The sequence below is a fragment of the Anguilla rostrata genome, chromosome 13 (genome assembly GCF_018555375.3).
Source record: "Anguilla rostrata isolate EN2019 chromosome 13, ASM1855537v3, whole genome shotgun sequence".
Taxonomy (NCBI): domain Eukaryota; kingdom Metazoa; phylum Chordata; class Actinopteri; order Anguilliformes; family Anguillidae; genus Anguilla; species Anguilla rostrata.
The window spans coordinates 28,228,849-28,247,685 of record NC_057945.1 but is presented as its reverse complement, the minus strand read 5'-3'; the positions used below and the strand labels follow the sequence as shown (position 1 = coordinate 28,247,685).

Below are 18,837 nucleotides of genomic sequence, written 5' to 3'. Positions count from 1 at the left end.
GAATGTTGTCGCTGGCACACCTTGCAACACTCACTTCATCAGCCGCTTGAACGTGAATCGGTTGCCATTAGCATTATGTTAAATTTACACGGCCTTTCCCCACATTAAAGGCCATCTTTGAGCATGCAGTGGCAGTGAGGGGGACCGGCCAGTAATCTCTATGTAGGTCGAGTGAACTAAACCAGGACGAATCCCCTATGCTGTCTTACCATCAATAAGGGGAAGCGGTTAAGAGTCTTTTTCAATTACTGCACTGTCTACACAGTACCAGAGAGAGCCATCTTTTTTTTTTCTTACCAGCACTTCCTGGGGAGGCCCACAGGCTTTCAGAGGGGCAAATGATGCTGCCTGCAGCCCACAGCCACAGCACCACAGCCACTGGTGGATAGAAGGAGTTGCCCGTGTCAGTGTCGTATGAGTGACATTTGTCTGTGTACACTCACTGTCTTTGGCCATGAACAAATAGTGGAATTCAGACAGGAGAGAGCACAGCTGGCTGCACTGCCCCTGACTTGTCAGCAGCCATACCACCATGTACCCTGCTCTGCTGAATGGCTAAAGCTAAGCAAGTGTGGGCTTGGTTAGTACTGGGATGGGAAACCCCCTGGGAAAGCTATGCTGCTGATGGAAGTGGTGTTGGTCTGCCAGTGTCAACCATAATAGCCCCGATCAACAAAATTCTACAGAGAATAAGATACTGTAACTTCAGAGTTTAAATACGGTAAATACATCACAGTCAATGCAACCACAAATCTCTTGAATGACTTTTCAGCGAAAAAATGTTAATATTATGGATCTCCTCATATTCATAAAATTTCAGTTAAAGCAGAAATAGAAAACTGATGTATGGACATTTAACATGCGTGCGCTGTCCGCAGTGAAAAAATAAATGACTTCGATCAGTGTTTCATGTTCATTTATTACAAAGACTTCATGCAACAATATAGCAATGCAAATTTTTTTTCTTTTTTTTTTTTGCCAAAAATGTGAACAAAAGCAATCCTGACAGAAAGATAACATTCATTTGCTTTGGAAGTTTTTAACCTTAAGTGCATTTTCTTAATTTGAACAGAAAAAGTAAACATTGTAATATGGGAATACAATCAATCTGGAGACCAATGTCTTCAGTATCAAAGTTGACGAGATGATCACAGCGATGCTATACTTCTCAACCACAACTTCTCAACAGAAAAAGGTGTTTAGGTTTGAATATTCAAACATCCTTCCGATCGCTTTGCTGTACTCTTCAGTTATAAATATTTGTATCACATTTACATGTCAGGTGCATGTTCCAGCCCTCACAATTCTACTACAGAACTAATGTGTGTGTGTGCTCGGACTTCCAAATGTGAACTGTGAACATATACACAATACTTTGAAGTTATTACACATACCATAGCTTTAACAGGACAGGTTCTTTATCTGAGAGTCACAGAACCCCGGGTTTGCTTTCCTAGTATTTGGCCATATATTTTCTAAATGAAAGAATACAGCTAATTCAGATGTACCAAAAATCAGAGCTGTGAATTCTGCTCCGACTGTGGTACTGTAAAATCCAAAAGCCAGGCATGATATAAAGTGCACAGATAAACTGTTTATTGGATAATGAATTTAAAAGTGTATATAATACTGTTACTCCATGATACTCAATTTTCACCGCACACCCCCTCCCACACCAGCACCAAAATCCACATTTACAGGGAGTATGCGATTTGTTCACTGAATTCTCATACTCATTAGGAGTCACTGCGATACTGTACCAGCCTGTGTCGCATGATAACACTTCTGATAGACTTAATGAAGCTTCATCACAATGGATGCCTCCGAAAGCTATACATGACTAATGCAGACATCAACTCTGTAGGACATAAAGACATCAATCACAGACTCCTTCAGGCAAAGAGGGGGCTCGTTTGAAACCTCTTAGTGAAAGTTCTGCTATGGATGCGTTGTGGCACACTGCTTAAATAACATCTGCAGGTTAAATCACTATGAGGCATCAATTCTGACATCATGGAGTTGGAGAAAAATATTTAAACAAGACCAGGTCAAAACCTAGTATATGGCTGGACCTAACATACGTGATCCAGCCGACCAATGGTGTAACTTCATAACTCGGCCGACCAATGGTGTAACTACATCTCTCAGTCAGTCAGTCACAGACATCCGCTGTTGCGGTCCAGCCAAAAATACTGTTAGAACGCTGTGAAAGTAACAGATCATTTAAAGAGATGATGACACAATTACTTGTATTTACTGTAGTATTATTAGCATTTCTTTACTTGACTATTTTTCTATGGTTTAGATCATCAGGGTCAATCAGAGATAGCATTACCTTTCTGAGCCCACTGCTGATCTAATTTTGGAAGTGAAAGTGATATCTGGGGTGTGTCACATGATGCCAAAATGTAAATGACAGGGCGAAATTCACATTCTGACAGCATAATGTGACAATCAACAATGTTTTTACATTGTTAGCAGTGCTCAGGTAAAGGAAACTATGCCTTTCCATATCTTTTGTTTACTTTAAAATGGCTCCTTTGTACTGAAAAATGTCCCCTTTGTTGAGTACATAATTGCCCATCCATTGGGAGTGTTATCTCTTTGGCTGCCTTCGCCTTTTACTCAAAAAAGATACCAGCAATGGCTCTAAGAAATATTCATTTAAGATTTCACATACTCCATTTCACATTATTTCTTTTGAGCAGAGTTGTGAGTAATAGAAACTTATGTAACAACAGAGATGACCAGCACTGTAAAATGTTGCTTTAATGCAATATTATGTTGACTGTGAACATCAGGAACAGGCAAGTTGAAAAGCCATGTTAACGGCAAGTTTCTAGAAATGGTCATCGGCTCTCAAAAGTGGATTCATGTTCTTCCCGTTTATTTCCCTTGCTGTAGCCACTCCTTGTGGAGTGGTCTGTTGGCCAAAATGCTCAGCTTCTGCGGTGCATGTTATACTCTGGGAACCCATAATCTGGGTGTCAGGCCTCCTCCAGTATACACCCTGCAGATCCTTTCTGATGCTGAGGGATGGAGATCCATTCCATCCCTTCCAAGCCCCCAAACATGTACACGTGGCCATGTTATCAGGATGCAGCCCGTCCATATCAGGAGCATTATTTCTTTACATTGCACATCCTCCTTGGAAAGATTCAGCTGTAATGTCACAGACCAAGAATTCATATTCCTTTCTGTTGGTACTCTGTATGCACCTCCCAGTTAAAATGCACAGAGAGAACATTTGAGATAAGTTTGTATTTTTTTCCCCCATCCATAAAAAATTATTTGTGGGGCCGTTTCACACGAACGATCACTTTCTGCTCGTACAACGTCTTCATAGTCTTTTCCACTTGTTTGAGGAACACTTGGGGTATCCTGCCACACAATGTGTTGACAGTGTCCAGGAACTTCGTCTGGAGTGGATAGAACAAAGACTGGAATATGTTGTCATCAAAGGGATACTGAAAATAAGGAAAATATATTATAAATTAGCGTGTGGACTTTTGTTTTCAGTGCACAGCTTCAGATATGGTTCAGAGGCATGCATATACAGGAAAAATGATTAACTAATAGACAAAGCCAGACTAAGATGAAAATGGTTGGGGTGTCCACGTGTGCTTTTACTGTATCTATGCAGTATTACATTTCTCACTTGACCAGCAGATGGAGCTCTGTTCTGATGAGTCATAAACGAGTGGCAGGGTAGCGTGATGATTAGGGAACTGGGTTTGTAACTAAAACTTGTTCAAATGTTGTGGGTTCAATTCCCAGCTGGTTTGCTGCTGTTGTACCATTGAGCAAGGTATTTAATCTGAATTGCATCACTAAATATCCAGCTGTATACATGGATTGGATGTAGAAGTGTAATCCAAGTAAATTGATCTGGATAAAAGTGCACAGTAAAATTTTCAGTGTTAAATCAACTGCTCTGGTCCAGAGTAGGACCATAAAGTATGTACTCTGTTAAGAGCTGAATTAACGCTGAACTTTTTACTGTGTCTGCCAAATTTAAAAAAAATGTAATACATAACACCAGCACATTTTAGCCGCATCTGTAAAATTTCAGATTACAAAATTTAACAAAGAAAATCACACCTGATAGAAAACCATCCAGTCAAATTTTTATTGAGTGGTTTTATGATCTATTATGTCCGAAACAGTGCATTTGGAAAAAAGGAAACGATGCAGTAACAAAATACATAAGGCATGAAATTATTAATGAAACAGACAATGTCCAACTAATAGAAGCATCCCATAAGTTGCAGTAGACAGGGTTTGATTATGAATAAGGTGTGATAGTTTTCAGTATGACTGTGCACTAACTCAAAATGAACACAGTTTCTTCTCCTCCTGTGAATTGACTGCACTGCTATGGAATTGACCTCAAACCTGTTACACGCTGACCAGCTTGGGGGTCAAAATGTACTGAATATAAAACATTAAAAGTATATGTTTGAACCAGTACTGCATATAAACATATCCCTATTCCATAGGGAGTCCTTCTCACTCTTCAGATAAAAAGCAGGTCCTTAGGAAGGCCAAGGCAGTTTTAGACCGTCCTGACCATCCCCTGCAGAACGAGTTTGAGCTATTGCCCTCAGGCCACCATTTTAGGGTGCCTGTCATGGGGACTAACAGGACTAAGAGATCCAAGGTCTCTATTGCAATCAACAAGCTCAATATGAAACAGCTCACGCTCATCATAACTACTCTCTCTGCCCTCTCTACAATAAAGATTGATTGACTGAAATACGGTTTACTCACATCATGTATCGCATCATACACTGCTTTGAAGGCAGGCTGCTTGTCATCGTGATATGCTCCTCGGTTGCCGTGAAGAATAGCCACGCCCTCTTCCTCCGCCCCCTTGCAGTTGCTGCCATACATGCAGTGGTCAGGCCTGTAGTTCCACTGGCACGGGAACGTATAGAGGCACTCTAGGATACAGGAAGACAAGCATAAATGAACTGCATCGTAACAGCACACATTATTACAGATACCAGTCACAGGCTGTCCTAACAGAGACAATACAGAAATGTAAAAAATGATGGCCACTTTCATGATGCAAATTTAACATAACAATTAAGGTTAATCAAATTTAGTTCATTTCGGTTTAACACCTGGCTAACAATGCTTTGTTGCTTTGAGAATTGCACTAATGAAATGAGTGCATATTCAGCTACAACTGCTTTTGAACGGTTCCCTATGTTCCCCTCTCTCTTAGTGGGTACTTGCGGGAATATGTTTTAAATGACTTTTTTCCTATTACTGATGTTAGAACAACAATGCCCTTGCCAAATCCTGCTCTGCCTCTGAATATTTAATACCCATTTCTGCAGGCAACACCTGTGCCTGTATCTGTCACTGTAGGTGCAGAGTGTGAAAATACTCGCTCCCCTGGAGAAGTATGAAATTTCACCAACGCATTGATTTACTATTTTGGGTGAGTCATGTTTAAATTCAAAAGACTTCTCTCAGGAAATGCACAGACCTGCATATTCTATTCATCATCCATCATTCAAATAAATTAAAGGCAGTAAGTGCATCATCTTATACAGTTTCACTGGCCACCTGACCATGTCCCTCTTCTCTTTTCTGGTTAAAAGAGCAATCATCTGTGTAGGAGCACAGCCATTCTCCTCCTTGATGTCAACATAAAGATACTATTGAAGTCCAGTCACTTGGCAGCTAGCATAATCCATAGTGTGTCAGGGTATATCTATACTTATACAACATATACATTTATTATCACACCGAAGTTTGAAAGTCAATCTTCCACAGACGTGTCAGAGGAAGACACTTCATGTGTGGCTTATGAGATGGACTTGCAGGCACTAATTAACCAGTGGGGGTTTTTGTTGCGCAAAGACACTGCGCCCTGCATCCTGACTGACCGGACTGACTAAAACCATCCAATTACTGGCCAACACCAGAGGCAATTGTGCATCGTCCCATGGGGCTGCCAGCCACAGTCAGTGCTGACACAGTCCGGGATTGATATCTGACCGTGGGGCCCATCCATGCACTGTAATAGTGTCTTAACAGTAGCCCAAAACACAAATTTTACCTTTTCTTCGTTTTCTTTTGCTAGTAACTATCAACAGCAAACTGGTTATTGTTATGCTGCGTGCATATGTTAATTACATCATGCCCACTCTTCAACACTGGAGCATTTCTGTTAATTGGCAGGAAACACAAGCGTGAATTATATGCATTTGTGAGTTACCAGGGGGTGAGTTGATATGAAATTCCACTTACCGCTTGTTTGATTACTTGGATATTAACATAAACTAATATATAAAAATGAGAGCCTGTTTAAAAAAAATAAGGCAAAAGTAATAACACTAAGCATTCTAATAAAGTATTCATATTAAGATCAATGCATTTTGAGTTCTGAACAACACTTATTCCCAATGTGTTTAAATTCCAGTGTACCTGCTGTGTTGAAATTTGCATACTGATCATTTCTTTTGCACACTTTGTCTAATGTTCACCAAAGCCCCTCTGTGTTTAAAAAACATCCTGGTGCTCCTTTTCAGTGCAACTCTTCACAGCATGTACCGTACCAGGGTTGAAGTGGAAGATGATGTTGAGAAGGTCCTGGTCACCCCAGGTGATGTGGTTTCTGTACTTTTGGTAGAGGGGGTGAAGGAGGTCCTCCCATGACAGGCCAGTAGAGATCATGTTGTTCTGCAAGATCAACAAGTGCTTTCAAATTCCACAAGTCACCCTTTAAATGGCATCATTCATTTTCTTTTAAATAGATGTTACTCTCCATTTCCAAATAGTAAAAATGTTATATTCAAAAGAATGTGATTATTAGGGACACCTCCTCAGAACCACACCTATTAGTCTGTAAGAAATAAGTCAGGGCATAATGACAGCTTTCAGTCATTTTAGAACAACACATAATTTCTAAAGCTCCTGACTGGTCATCAGTCAGAGGAAAACAGAGGAACAGACGGCAGAACAGACAAGGACATGGCTAATGTTGGTGTCCACCCACCTTGAAGAGAGTGCTGCGTATCCGAGTGAGGTTCATTAGCATCACCCCCGAGTTTACCCCCGTCACCCCGTAGAAGGGGTGCCGCGCGAAGCGACTGTACCACCCGATCTTGGGTATCTCGTGCTCGGGCGCCATGGCGGCCAGCTGGGTGCTGTTGAACTCCTTCAGGAAGCTCCAGATGTCATCCAAGGGCCTCAGGAAGAGAACATCCGTGTCCACGTACAGGAGGGAGTCCACGTCCTTCAAGATCACCTGTTATCACAACAGGAGAGCATTCTGTTCTCTGCGCTTCAACCACAAACTTGGCTTTTGCTATATTTTTTAATAACTATTCTCAACAGCAGTGGCATTTCATATTAGGAATGTGTCAATGGGTTGTTGTGAAACAAGCTGTGTTCAATGAAAGCAGTTTGTTATCTCAAAGTTAATTAATACACCTTAATTCAAACTGAAATTGAGAATCTAATTTGTGTGGCTCAAAATGTAGTAACAAATCATAAGAAAAATGTTCGTAAAAGCAAAAATAATCCAAAACATTAGAACAGAATGTAGAGGAACATAGCTCCTCTGGGATGACCTGCTGAAGACAACAAAAAAAAGTGCTGTGGTTCAAGCTGTGCCCTCCAGAATGCAGCTGTAATGTGGCCATCTGCTACTGCTGCTAGCTCAGGCAACACAAATTAAGTACAAAATGAGTAAACTCACAACGATAAAACTGGTACTGGCATGACCGAGAGGAGGGAAAGGGTGGGGTAATATCGTATTAATATGCCAATTTAATGCTTTGCAGAGTCTTGACATAGTTCCTCTTTCTTGGAGAAAAAAAAGACAAAAATAATTGGGAAAAAAACAGGAGATAAATTCAAAATGACATCTCTTAATGAATGGCTCGCTAAGACTGTCAGTCTTGAATAAAAGCAATTTCATTTCTGACTCTACTTTGTGTGTTCTCTATTCCTATTTTATGCTCTGTGTGGGACAAGGTGTGCCATGCAAAAAAAATGTATACGTGAATCTGGCTTGAGACTAAAAGACTGTCACATAACATCCAGAGCTAAGTTTTAAAACTAAAAACAATATGTGCAATATTTCCAAGAGGCATCTTCTTAAAAAGGGGCAAAAAGGCAACAATAACAAAATAGCCAGGGCTTAAATTCTCAGAGAAGCCATAATCCCCTCATGCGCCACGCTTGCTTTAGTGTCACAATGACTTAAGAACCCTGTTATGCCATGTTCAAGTAGAAAAGAAACACATTTTAACATTCTATTTCCAGCTACATCTCCAGGAAGCACTCTCCCACTGTTTCAAGGTCTCCCTCTGAAGAATGATGACATAAAAACGAAGAACATATAATTGCAGGTGCTTCATGCATTTAATCCTCTACAAAACAGAAATGAAAAATAGGAGATACAATCAAGCATCAAAGTGAGGATGGGGGGGGGGGTTGGGTCTTGGGCATGTAGAGACATTATTCATAATAAAGAAACAGATTGGCTTCCCTGACCAAAATTAAATTAAATCAGAATTTGTACCAAATTATTCTTACTTCTCTGTTGCTCAACCAGTTTGTATAAAAATGTCAAATAAGAAGCAGAAGAATTTTCTTTTGTCATTAAAAGATTACCCACAATCCCAGCAAATCGTTAAACATGCAGTTCCAAAATAGAGCAATAGGAAGAATAAATACATGTTATGTGGGAGTGTTGTGGCCACATGCAATATCCCTAAAGCATTAGTTTGGGGCAGTTTCAAATTTGTAATCAAAATTTATCCTGAGTGGAGTATTTTTACACCTTTCAGTATAAATCAAGATCCAGAAATGATGAAATAAATCACAAATTTTTAATAAATGCATGTAAATATGTAAATGCATAAATGCTTTGAGAGAGAGAGGGAGAGAGAGGGAGGGATAAAGAAAAAAAGAGAGAGTGAGAGAGAGAGAGAGAGAGCAAGCCCAGGAGACAGGCAGACTGACGTGGGCACTGCTTGACTGAGAGTCTTACTGGGAGAAAGAGCCTCTGGGCAGCACAAGGCTTGAAGAGCTTCTTCCACTCCTCAGCATTCCCCACTGAGAAGGTGATTGGATAAACACTATACTGAAACCTTGAGGAGACATGGCGGGGCCACTTGCTGAGCTGTAAGAACAAAAAAAAAGACTGTTATAGCTAAGGTTATTCCTTAGTTTCTTTTTTAACCTGTAGTTCCATCCTCCAGCCCTAGACATTAATACAAGTCTCTTGAAGCCAGCCTAGCAATCACTTTAACCATGCCAATTAATCATTCAATCAATCTTTTATAGTATCACAAATATGTAATTAGAATGTTCTCTGCTGATGTAACAATCACTACTGGTAACTGAAAGCAATGAAGTTCTAGAACACTGATTTAGAATTTTGAAGAAAAAAGAACAAAAAATCTACTCTTCAAAGGGTTAATAAAGGGGTGTGTAATCTTATCCATGAAGGGCCAGACAATGCCAGCTTTTGCTCTACAGCAGACCTACAACACCTGATTAAACTAATCAATAAATGATTAGTAAAGTCATGAATGCTAGAAATAGTAGGCATGGGCTATAATAATACTGAGAAGGGTCGGAATGTAAACATTTTGGGCGGACACAGTGGCACAGTGGTTAGCACTGTTGCCTCACAGTACGAAGGTTGTGGGTTTGAATCTCGGCTTGGGGCCTTTCTGTGTGGAGTTTGCATGTTCTCCCTGTGTTCGCGTGGGTTTACTCCGGGTACTCCAGTTTCCTCCCACACTCAAAGACATGCATGTTAGGTGCACTCCTGCAGTTGCCCTTGACCAAGGCACTGGCCTCAGAACTGGACCCCGGGCACTGCATTGTGGCTGCCCACTGCTCCTAAGTGACTAGGATGGGTCAAAATTCAGAGGACAGATTACCCCACGGGGTTCAATAAAGTATATCTTATCTCTTATCGTATGGATGTATAGGACTGGGCAGCCCTGTTCAGGGATTTTCACCCTTGCGCCAGGTTCATTAAGTGGTCCTTGATAGCATATTTAGTCATGTTCTTTTGACTACTAACCACTGATTATTCCAGCTAGAGTACCTAGGGTGATGCAGGTTAAATGTTTCTCGACCACATGTTCAAGAAAGAAGAGAACAATACATAGTAGTTATAAGTATAACTTATCTTCAACATGACTTCAAACAGAGCACGCTGTTACAATTCATCATCAACACTTTTCATCAACTGCAGAAATTCTTTCTTGATGTAGACTTTGCAGTGAAGCAGTAATAAAGCTAATAAGATACAGCAAATATGATCCAGGCATACAGCTCTGAGGAAATAATATAAAGACCACCCAGCCCCATTTAAAGCAGTTCTGTACCTCAACATAAGAAGCACTCAAAATAGTACACAAAAGACTAGTAAGACTGGACCTGAACTATTAAACTTATAGAGTACGAAGAAAGATTAAATCACTTCATTTCCTCAGTCACAGGAAAAAAAATGGGGATGTGATATTATTTCAAAGGAATTAAATAACAGCAGGACTAGACTGCAGAAATTCTTTCAGGATGACATAGCCTATCTTCTAACTGCAGAAAAAGAGTGCTTTGGTGGGCATTTGCACTGTTACAAAAGGCTTTTTTCACACACAAACAGTTATTGATAAATATAATTGTTTTCTAAGAGCAGGAGCAGAGACCATTAACAGGTTTGACACAGTTCTGATAGCATTCTATAGACTCCAATGAAAAGATTAGGTTGAATGGTCTGTTCTCTCTACATCAAACATTTGTGTACACTTTTATAACTATTCATCAGCACTGGTTGAGAGATATCACACCATCATCAATAGTACCTCAGGTTTAGCATACGCCAAACACTTCATTAACACAGTCTCAAAAATAAAATAAACTGTCACAAAGTTGTCAAGAGTAATTTATAAACATTACTTCTTGAGACATGTAATTTTAGGAGAATATAACAATACAAATGTGTACTAACAAACCAGTATACAAATCTTAATACAGGTATGTTTTGGTTATATAAGAATTGAGGGAAGGGAGATGGGTGGGGTTCTTAGGATGGAGACATGGATTAATTTTATTTGTGTGTGTGCGTGTGTGCATGCCTCAGAACGCTCAAAACTACTTGTCATCATCCTCGCTGAAAATGACAGTAAAAACTATGTGCTGCATATTGTGCTGCTGTTCCCCATCTGCTGCAGTCTAGCACAAAAAAGAGATGGAAAACCCCACGATGGTGTGTGCTGGGGGAGGAGGCCCATTTCACCAGACGCCCCCTTAAAGCCTTCTCGCTGTAAGTGAAGCCCACAATTTTCTGCTCTGTTAAATGCTGAGCCCTCCGTAATTGCCTGTATTATTAAACTATTGGTCTCAGAGAGAAACACCACAACACGTCGAGCTGGCAGAGTTGTTGCTGAGAATGAGAAAGATCAAAGCAGCTAGGCTACAGCTAACTTTCCTGCTATAGAACAGACTTATTCGTCTCCGAAGCGCACCATACAACACAAGCATCCTGGACATGTGCTCGCCGTCTGCTACGACTGAAAATAGACCATCATGCGCAACATCTGCTTCTGATTACAGGGCTTAGCTATCGCCTGTGCAGGTCTGCCGTTAGTTCAGCACAGAACCACAGCAGTCTTGCACGCAGTATTGTATGCTGCAGAAATAAAAATTGGTTTAAAGAAATGGATAAAAAAAATGGTAACAAAACAAAGCAAATCATAAATAATTTAACTCAAGTTAAAGTGCTGGTTATATTTTAAGATGTAAACATAAGGTACAGGACCTTCTGGGTCATACTTTTAATGACAAATGCTATGAACACATGATTCACAGCACTCCTGAACCTTCTGAAATTCTTGATTCAGAAAAATATATATGTCAAGGAGAAAATGCCTTCATAGCAATTAAACATGATGAAAACCCAAGTTCAAAGCACAAGTAACAAAAATATACTTGAAAAGAAAAATACACTGTCATGACAACTTCCCAGCGCTATGACATATAACTGTAAACAGTACCAATAGGCTGGTTGGTAGAATATTCATTTATAATCTGCACAGTGATTCAGGACCTTGTAGGACGCCTCACAGAACAAAAATAAAAAAAGCTCCAAGGTGATTTTGAAACTGCAGTTAGTAATTTAATGAAGCATGTCCTGGGGTAATTCATCAAGTGATAAAAAAATGTCAGAAACGCATGGGATGCCACAACCACAGGGACAAAGAAAAAAACATTTGTTTCAAACCACATCCTCAAGTGAATTTATTTATACATCTGAAACTACCTTTTAGTTTTTACATGATGGCTACAGAGCGAATGATAAAACGCATCGGCATACTCACTGGATCACAGAAATGAACATGACTTATAGATAAAGGTAAAAACTGCAGAAGTGTCAATGCACTGACAAATCAACCCTCACAGAAACCTGTCCCCTAAAGAGCGAGTGAACCCCATTGGGTTCCATTAATCACAGAACTCACCCCTTTCTGGAAAGGCGAGGCCAGGGCCTCCTCGGTGAAAATGTGGAACTTAATCTTCTTCACGCTGAACAGGAGAGCAGATTTGATCAAGGTGAGCGTCTCGTCCAGCCGACTCCCACAGGCCACCACGGCCAGGTGCATCCAATCCTCCGACAGGGCACTCCCGGACACGGGACGCCCCGCCTCGTTCTTCTGCCTGCCGGAAAACAGGTGAACACGCGCTCGCTTGAGGTGCACGTGACAGGTAGGTACAAAAACAGGACAGTGAAGGTTGGCCCTGACCTGAGAGGAAGTCACCAACATGCAGTATCATGACACTGTCAACACAACAGCCTCAACATGCCCATGAAAATAGCAATTCCGTGTGAAGTAGAACTGAAAATGGCATGACCATTTCACATTATCTCAAAGGTTGGTACATGCAGTTTTGGGGAAAAAAAGCCAACAGTTCAGATTCATATTGTACAGTCCCCAGGAATTATTTAAGAAATCGCTAGTTTTTTTTTTTTTTTATCCACACAAAATAGCTAATATGCTGTCAGGAACTTGGTGTCTTATTACAGCTCTTGTGAACTGGTAATTTTTTTGGCACTTTATGTTTTTGTGAGAATCTGCATATTGAAATTTTTCAGAAATGTCAAAAATATGTTAATGAATATTTATAAAGTCCCACCTTTTTTTGATTTCAGTTTTGATACAGCACTTCACAGGCTCAAAATGAAATTTGCTTACAGACATGGCAACTCGAAAATCCTAGCTGTTCCATTTCACATGAAATGACTCAGAACATGTCATCACAGAAAACAGCAACACACTGTACAGCATGAACTCCTCACTGCCACAGACCCTATCAGAAACATGAGCTGGCATGCCAGAGATACATTCCAGCCATCTCCCAGCACACTGGTGTCTGGCAGCAGATTAATGCACACACTCAGACACTTTAAAATGTTGCAGTCCATCATTTATTCTTCTTCCTTTCCACATCTCTTGTAGTCCTGAACCATACCCTGAGGATTTTGTTCTGTCATGCCGGAAGCCATGGGGTTTCTGTATCTGATGTGAGAATTGCTGCCACTGCAGCACAGAGTGTGAATGCCTTTGAATTTGAGGGGCTGGAAGACTACACAAAAATGACAATGCAGCTATCTGTAAAAATTGAATGTCAATGTTGCAATAATGATATACAGCAAGTCATTTTTTATTTTCCTGTGGTTTGGTTTCATGACTCATTTTCTTTGTTCATGCAAATGCAAACCCTCACAAGTTGTACCTGGAGAGATTGTGTACACTCTGTACAACAGCTCTTTCTAAGTTTGTAAAGGAAATTACCCTACTTTTTGGAGGGGAGCAGGCGCCCCTTCTTAGCAAAGGTATAAAAACACAGGGACACCCACAGAATTCCAAAGATATAAAGAATTGTTTTTTTTTTGGTTTTTTTTACATAAAAGTCATTTTTTTATAAGATGAAACACAGTATCAGAGATGGGGAAAGTGGGCCAATCTTCACAGTGAACCAGTTTGTTTTTGATGCAAGGCTGAGAGACTCTGATTAGGATTGATGGGAAGGTCCAGAGAAACCTGTCATGGTAGAAGGCTTTGAAGGTCAGGATTTATAAACTACCACAGACAGACATTGACAACCATAGAAAACTGAGCCTGGTTGATAATTTGTAAGGAATGGTTATAGTCATGTCCCAAGCGAGCAGAACTTAGATGACAGTTTCTGGCAAAAAAAAATAAAATCCCTTCAGTGGATTTGTTTCATTTCTTGGTGCAAATTCGAAAGTTTCTTCATACTGTACTGCAATTACCTTTTTCCACAGGCAACATTTCTCCTCAATAGGGTTCTAATGTAGACAACACTTGTCACCTGAACAACACAACACAAAACAAGTGAACACATACACAACTGTAAAACTCTAAGGAGCTTGTGGCATATATGCAAGGAGGAGTCTCTGTGAAATGCCTGGTCCCTCATTCAACAATTCTATAAAAGGTACGACAGGTTTAACCTGGCTATGATGAGTTACAAAAAGGGATTTAACTCATCACTAGCAGAAGAAAATGTGAATAAATGCATTATTTAATTACACCTACAAAAGGAGAGGAATTAATCACTGTACCTAAAAACATCTTTAGATATCAGGTACAACAAACTATCAAAATATTAAGTAGCCTAACTAATTTCAGAAAATAATTAAGCAAAAACAATGCTTCTACAATCACGACTTTCAGAGGTGAGCCACAGGGCTGTGAGGACGTTTAGTCAGCCTGGGAGATTCGATCAAAGGTTCATCGTAATCAGAAGAGGCTGCAGCATTCATTCCTCATATGAAAATGCTCTCCATGCCCCATGGGCCGAACAGAGCCCGCCTGTTTAAACGAGCCCCGCACTGCAGATCATCTCCCACGGCAGGCTGCTTAACAGATTTTTCCAACTTGAAACTGTGGTCCTGTGTGCCAAGGGCACCTTTTTTTTTTACGCACTCTTGGCTTCGTGGCAGATAAAGCTAGTTACTGTAAACGAATTCCTTTGACGAGGCGTACAGGAGTAAATTCCTGAACCACCCCCGGGTGTATGGGTGAGTGGGGGAGATTTCAGACCGCTGCAGAGAGCCAGGCCTTCACTCATCCTGGATGACGCTTTAACAGCTTTACATAATGTGCCTGCAACGTAACGCTTCATGTGGCTTCAGACACATTATTCACCTGCATTGCAAATGCTGGACGAAAGGTGCTCTGTTTGTTTAAAGGTACGTTTGACGTGATGTAATGCTTAGAAAGCAACGGCTGGAAGGCTGCTTTGAAGAGTGGAAAGAAATTGTGGCTGAACTGACATTCTTGTGCGTTCATTTGTTTGTGTGTGTGTGTGTGGACAGACTATTCTGGACAATTTCAGTTTGTTGCTTTACTCTCATTTTGGCACATAAACACTCACCAGCTGCGAGAAAGACTTGGCGCAGCTACCTATATTTACCATCAAACCAGATTGAGCTGGAAATGAAAACCCTGCTAAATGTGCATAATCAGGACTGCATTCAGCAAATGTGGAGGCTTCCTTGTTTTGTGATGTACATACAGTCTGCAATAGCAGACAAACAATATACTGAATCAACATCGGAATCACAGATCAACAGAAAAAAACGGCAATAATGCAACTCTTCATTACAGCAGTCAGAAATCTCCTACATCTAGCGTGAAATGACAGTACGGTTCATGCCTCTGTGACTGGTGGCACTCTGAAACCCAAAACAGTGAGGAAAATGACACTGAGTGCAATATGACTGTACCTGTCACATATGAAGCCTAACACCAAAACCTGCCAAATCCCCCTGCATCTCATTGCCATCTCATTCCACTTTTCAGGCATGTGTTTTTTTAGCACATTTTGTTTTTTTTTGATCCGCCTCTATGGATGGATCAAACAAACACTCTTACCCTGGCCACAGCTCAGCAGACTCATATCTTTCTTCTGTGAAATGTTTGCCTTGGTTTTCCTGTTAGATATGTTTCTTTTAGAATTTTGGATTGCTCAGTGGTCATTCTTCATTAGCTCCGGGCAGGGGCTCCCATGTGTTCTATTCGTGTAATCCAATACCAATGGCAATTCTGGTGAAATTATTCTTGCTTGCCAGAAGCAAAGTAACAGCTCATAAATGCTTGCAAGTGCAATTACCGATGCTGATAATCACCTGACACAAGTGGCAATCCAACGCATTATTTCAGCGCATACTCACTGGATTCAAGCAATATTTTCAGAAAACTCCATTCTGATTACTGGGGCAAAATAGAAGCAAAAACCAAGCGGAGTGCTCAAGGCTGTATCTGCAGGAAGCATTGTTATCAAGCCAGAGAAAGACAAGTGCTCGGTATGACAAACACGTATTTCTGTTTATAGATGCCTGTGAAAGGCAGTCTTACAAGAGGATGTTATGGTGTCCACAAGAGACGATGAAAGGGAAGATGAGCAAAAAGATTGTGAGAAAATATAACTACCAAAAAAATGCAACCCTGACTCTCCTTTATTTCGTCCTTCTCCACAGATCTCAACCCAAGACCTCAGATGGCTGTGGACTGTGTTTTCTTAATCAGACAGTGTGTCGGGCAGACCTGTTTTGGTCATTGTTTTCCTCTCCCGGTGATGGGCTGTTCCAATTCATACTTTTATCAGCAGCGAGCAACTGCAGGTGGGCGTGAACACTGACAGAAGACTTATATTTGGTTTGTGGAGATAACAGCGGAAAATGCAGTCCAATTTTAGAAGCGGAAAATGGTGAATGGCAAAAAAAATAATTATAATACTGACTGTGTAAAAGGCAGAAAGACAAATGAGCTGATCGCAGCAGACGACACTCTACCATGAGCTCGGGCAGCTGTTGGGGGAGATATCTTAACCTTAAGCAAAGAAGCTCATTTGTATATGCATAAACGTTGACACGGTTGCTATCATATTTTAAACAGCAACTGTGACTTACCCTCTTCTCAGCAATCAAAAAGTGCCATGAGGGAATATGTAAATTTAATTAGCAAAACGGAGCAGTGATTCTATTCCTTTCGGCAGATCATGTGGCTCCTTAGGAATTAGCCTTAACTCATCTCAAGGTGACCTTAGTTCATCCCAACATGATAAATTAACTTTTGCAGCATAGTAGAACAATCCTTATCTGGGTGAAACAGAGATTAAGTAATTGCTCACAAATGTCTTTTTATCCATCTGACCTGCATGCTGATGCCAATAGACAAAGAAGGGGTGATATCCTTTATCTCACCATTCAGATACTAACATTTAAATGTGATGATAGGAGAGGAGCTTTTGTAATCAAATCACCAAGCCAATTATACAAACATTCTTACAAGAAAAAAATAATATTTGATTTAGATAATGAGCCGTTCTAAATTATGATAACAAAATACTCGCATAACAAGGTTGAATCCAAAGCAATTTTTGGATTTAATCCATTCTATAGAAGGCTGAAGTGATGCCCTTGTTGATATTTGACTATCAATGCAATGCATCTATTTCAAATATGTATGTATGCATGTATGTACGTGTATAATATAATACACACACGCACATGCACACACTGTGGTTTGTTAAACAAGTCTCAATATAATTATATATGCAAATTGACCTGTAGTGGCTGCAGTTTACTTTCAATAGATCCTTGACAATTAGATGCACCTCTCTGAATGACCATAACTGAAGTAGTATCATGTCGACCTACATGGCTAGAAAGTGATTACAGGCAGACATATGCTGCAACTTCTTAAAAAGCAAATAACCATGTCTATGAATGCCTCCAAAATCATATCCAATTGAGTGGTAAATTAACAGCCATTTTCTAAAATAAATAAATAAATAAATAAAGAAAGAAACATTTTTAATTATAATAGAAAACATAAGGATTTAATGTAATCATGCCGTTTGATAATAACAATATTTTTTTATTATTATTAGTATTATTACTATTGCTATCAATACTATTATTATTATTATGTCTCAAGAATTAGAACATATGTGACGACAAAAACAGAGGTTTGTAGTGCACAGAAAGAACAGTTTGAAGAAAATGCATCACATCATCAGCATTAGCAAGCAAGAACTGATGCGAAGATTTCTTACCTAAGCTTCGCATTTACAAAGCCTCCTCTGTGCGTTACTTTGCCTTCCCTTCGGTTCGGACGTGGCTGATTTTGTGAAATGCGAGATAGTCGAGGTTTTTTTCCCAACTTCACGGAAACTATTTTTCCCAGTCCGGATGAAGGTGGAAAAGAGTTATCATTCGCAACTTCTTTCAAAGGCGGCTCGTCTGCAGCATTGCCCACTAAGAAGTACAAAAGTAGCAAAACTCCGAAGCATATAACGATCACCACAAACTTGCAATGAATTTTCATCGTGAAAAAGTGTCCTGGTTCCGTGAAAAGACGTCAGATTTTTCCTTCATGGCTGGGGATAGGAAATTAAAACCAGACTTGACATTTTATGATTTGTTCTCCCTAGTTGCATTGTGCAAAAGATGATACAGAGCGCAGCGCCACCGAACACATCCACACAAAATTACTCCAGGAGGAGGGCCTACTTGTTCTTACCGTAATATTTAGAAGAATGGTTACCTAAAAGGGATTTAAAAGACATGAGGACATCATAAAAAAAGTTACACTTGTGATGCAAATGGTTTAGCAAAAAAATGAGCACATACATAACATTTTTAATAAATTAATTAATTCAAGGAAATTGGATGAAGTGAGTGGGTTTGTATACAATCATTCACGCTAAGTTCTAGACCAAAAATTCGTGTCTAAAAAACCGAGTTGGCTTACAAGGCATCCC

At 40.1% G+C, this 18,837-nt stretch overlaps 1 protein-coding gene across 1 annotated transcript; it reads right to left on the bottom strand.

Moving 5' to 3' along the window:
- Window positions 1-899: 899 nt before the first annotated feature.
- Window positions 900-18,597, bottom strand: gxylt2 (glucoside xylosyltransferase 2). The gene is made up of 7 exons (XM_064305906.1): window positions 18,130-18,597; window positions 12,504-12,699; window positions 9,017-9,148; window positions 7,013-7,264; window positions 6,573-6,696; window positions 4,771-4,943; window positions 900-3,467 (listed from the first exon to the last, which is right to left on the bottom strand). The coding sequence occupies exons 1-7, from the start codon at window positions 18,399-18,401 to the stop codon at window positions 3,288-3,290; spliced, it is 1,329 nt and encodes a 442-aa protein (XP_064161976.1). The 5' UTR covers window positions 18,402-18,597; the 3' UTR covers window positions 900-3,287.
- Between the last annotated feature and the right edge of the window lie 240 nt (window positions 18,598-18,837).

Excerpts from the sequence above, each read along its gene's own strand:
- gxylt2 (XM_064305906.1), bottom strand. The coding sequence starts at position 18,401 with ATGAAAATTCATTGCAAGTTTGTGGTGATCGTTATATGCTTCGGAGTT. Across the intron at positions 4,944-6,572 it reads CATCTTCCACTTCAACCCTG|AGTGCCTCTATACGTTCCCG; the intron begins GTACGGTACATG and ends CCTGTATCCTAG. Across the intron at positions 3,468-4,770 it reads TGTATGATGCGATACATGAT|TATCCCTTTGATGACAACAT; the intron begins GTGAGTAAACCG and ends CCTTATTTTCAG.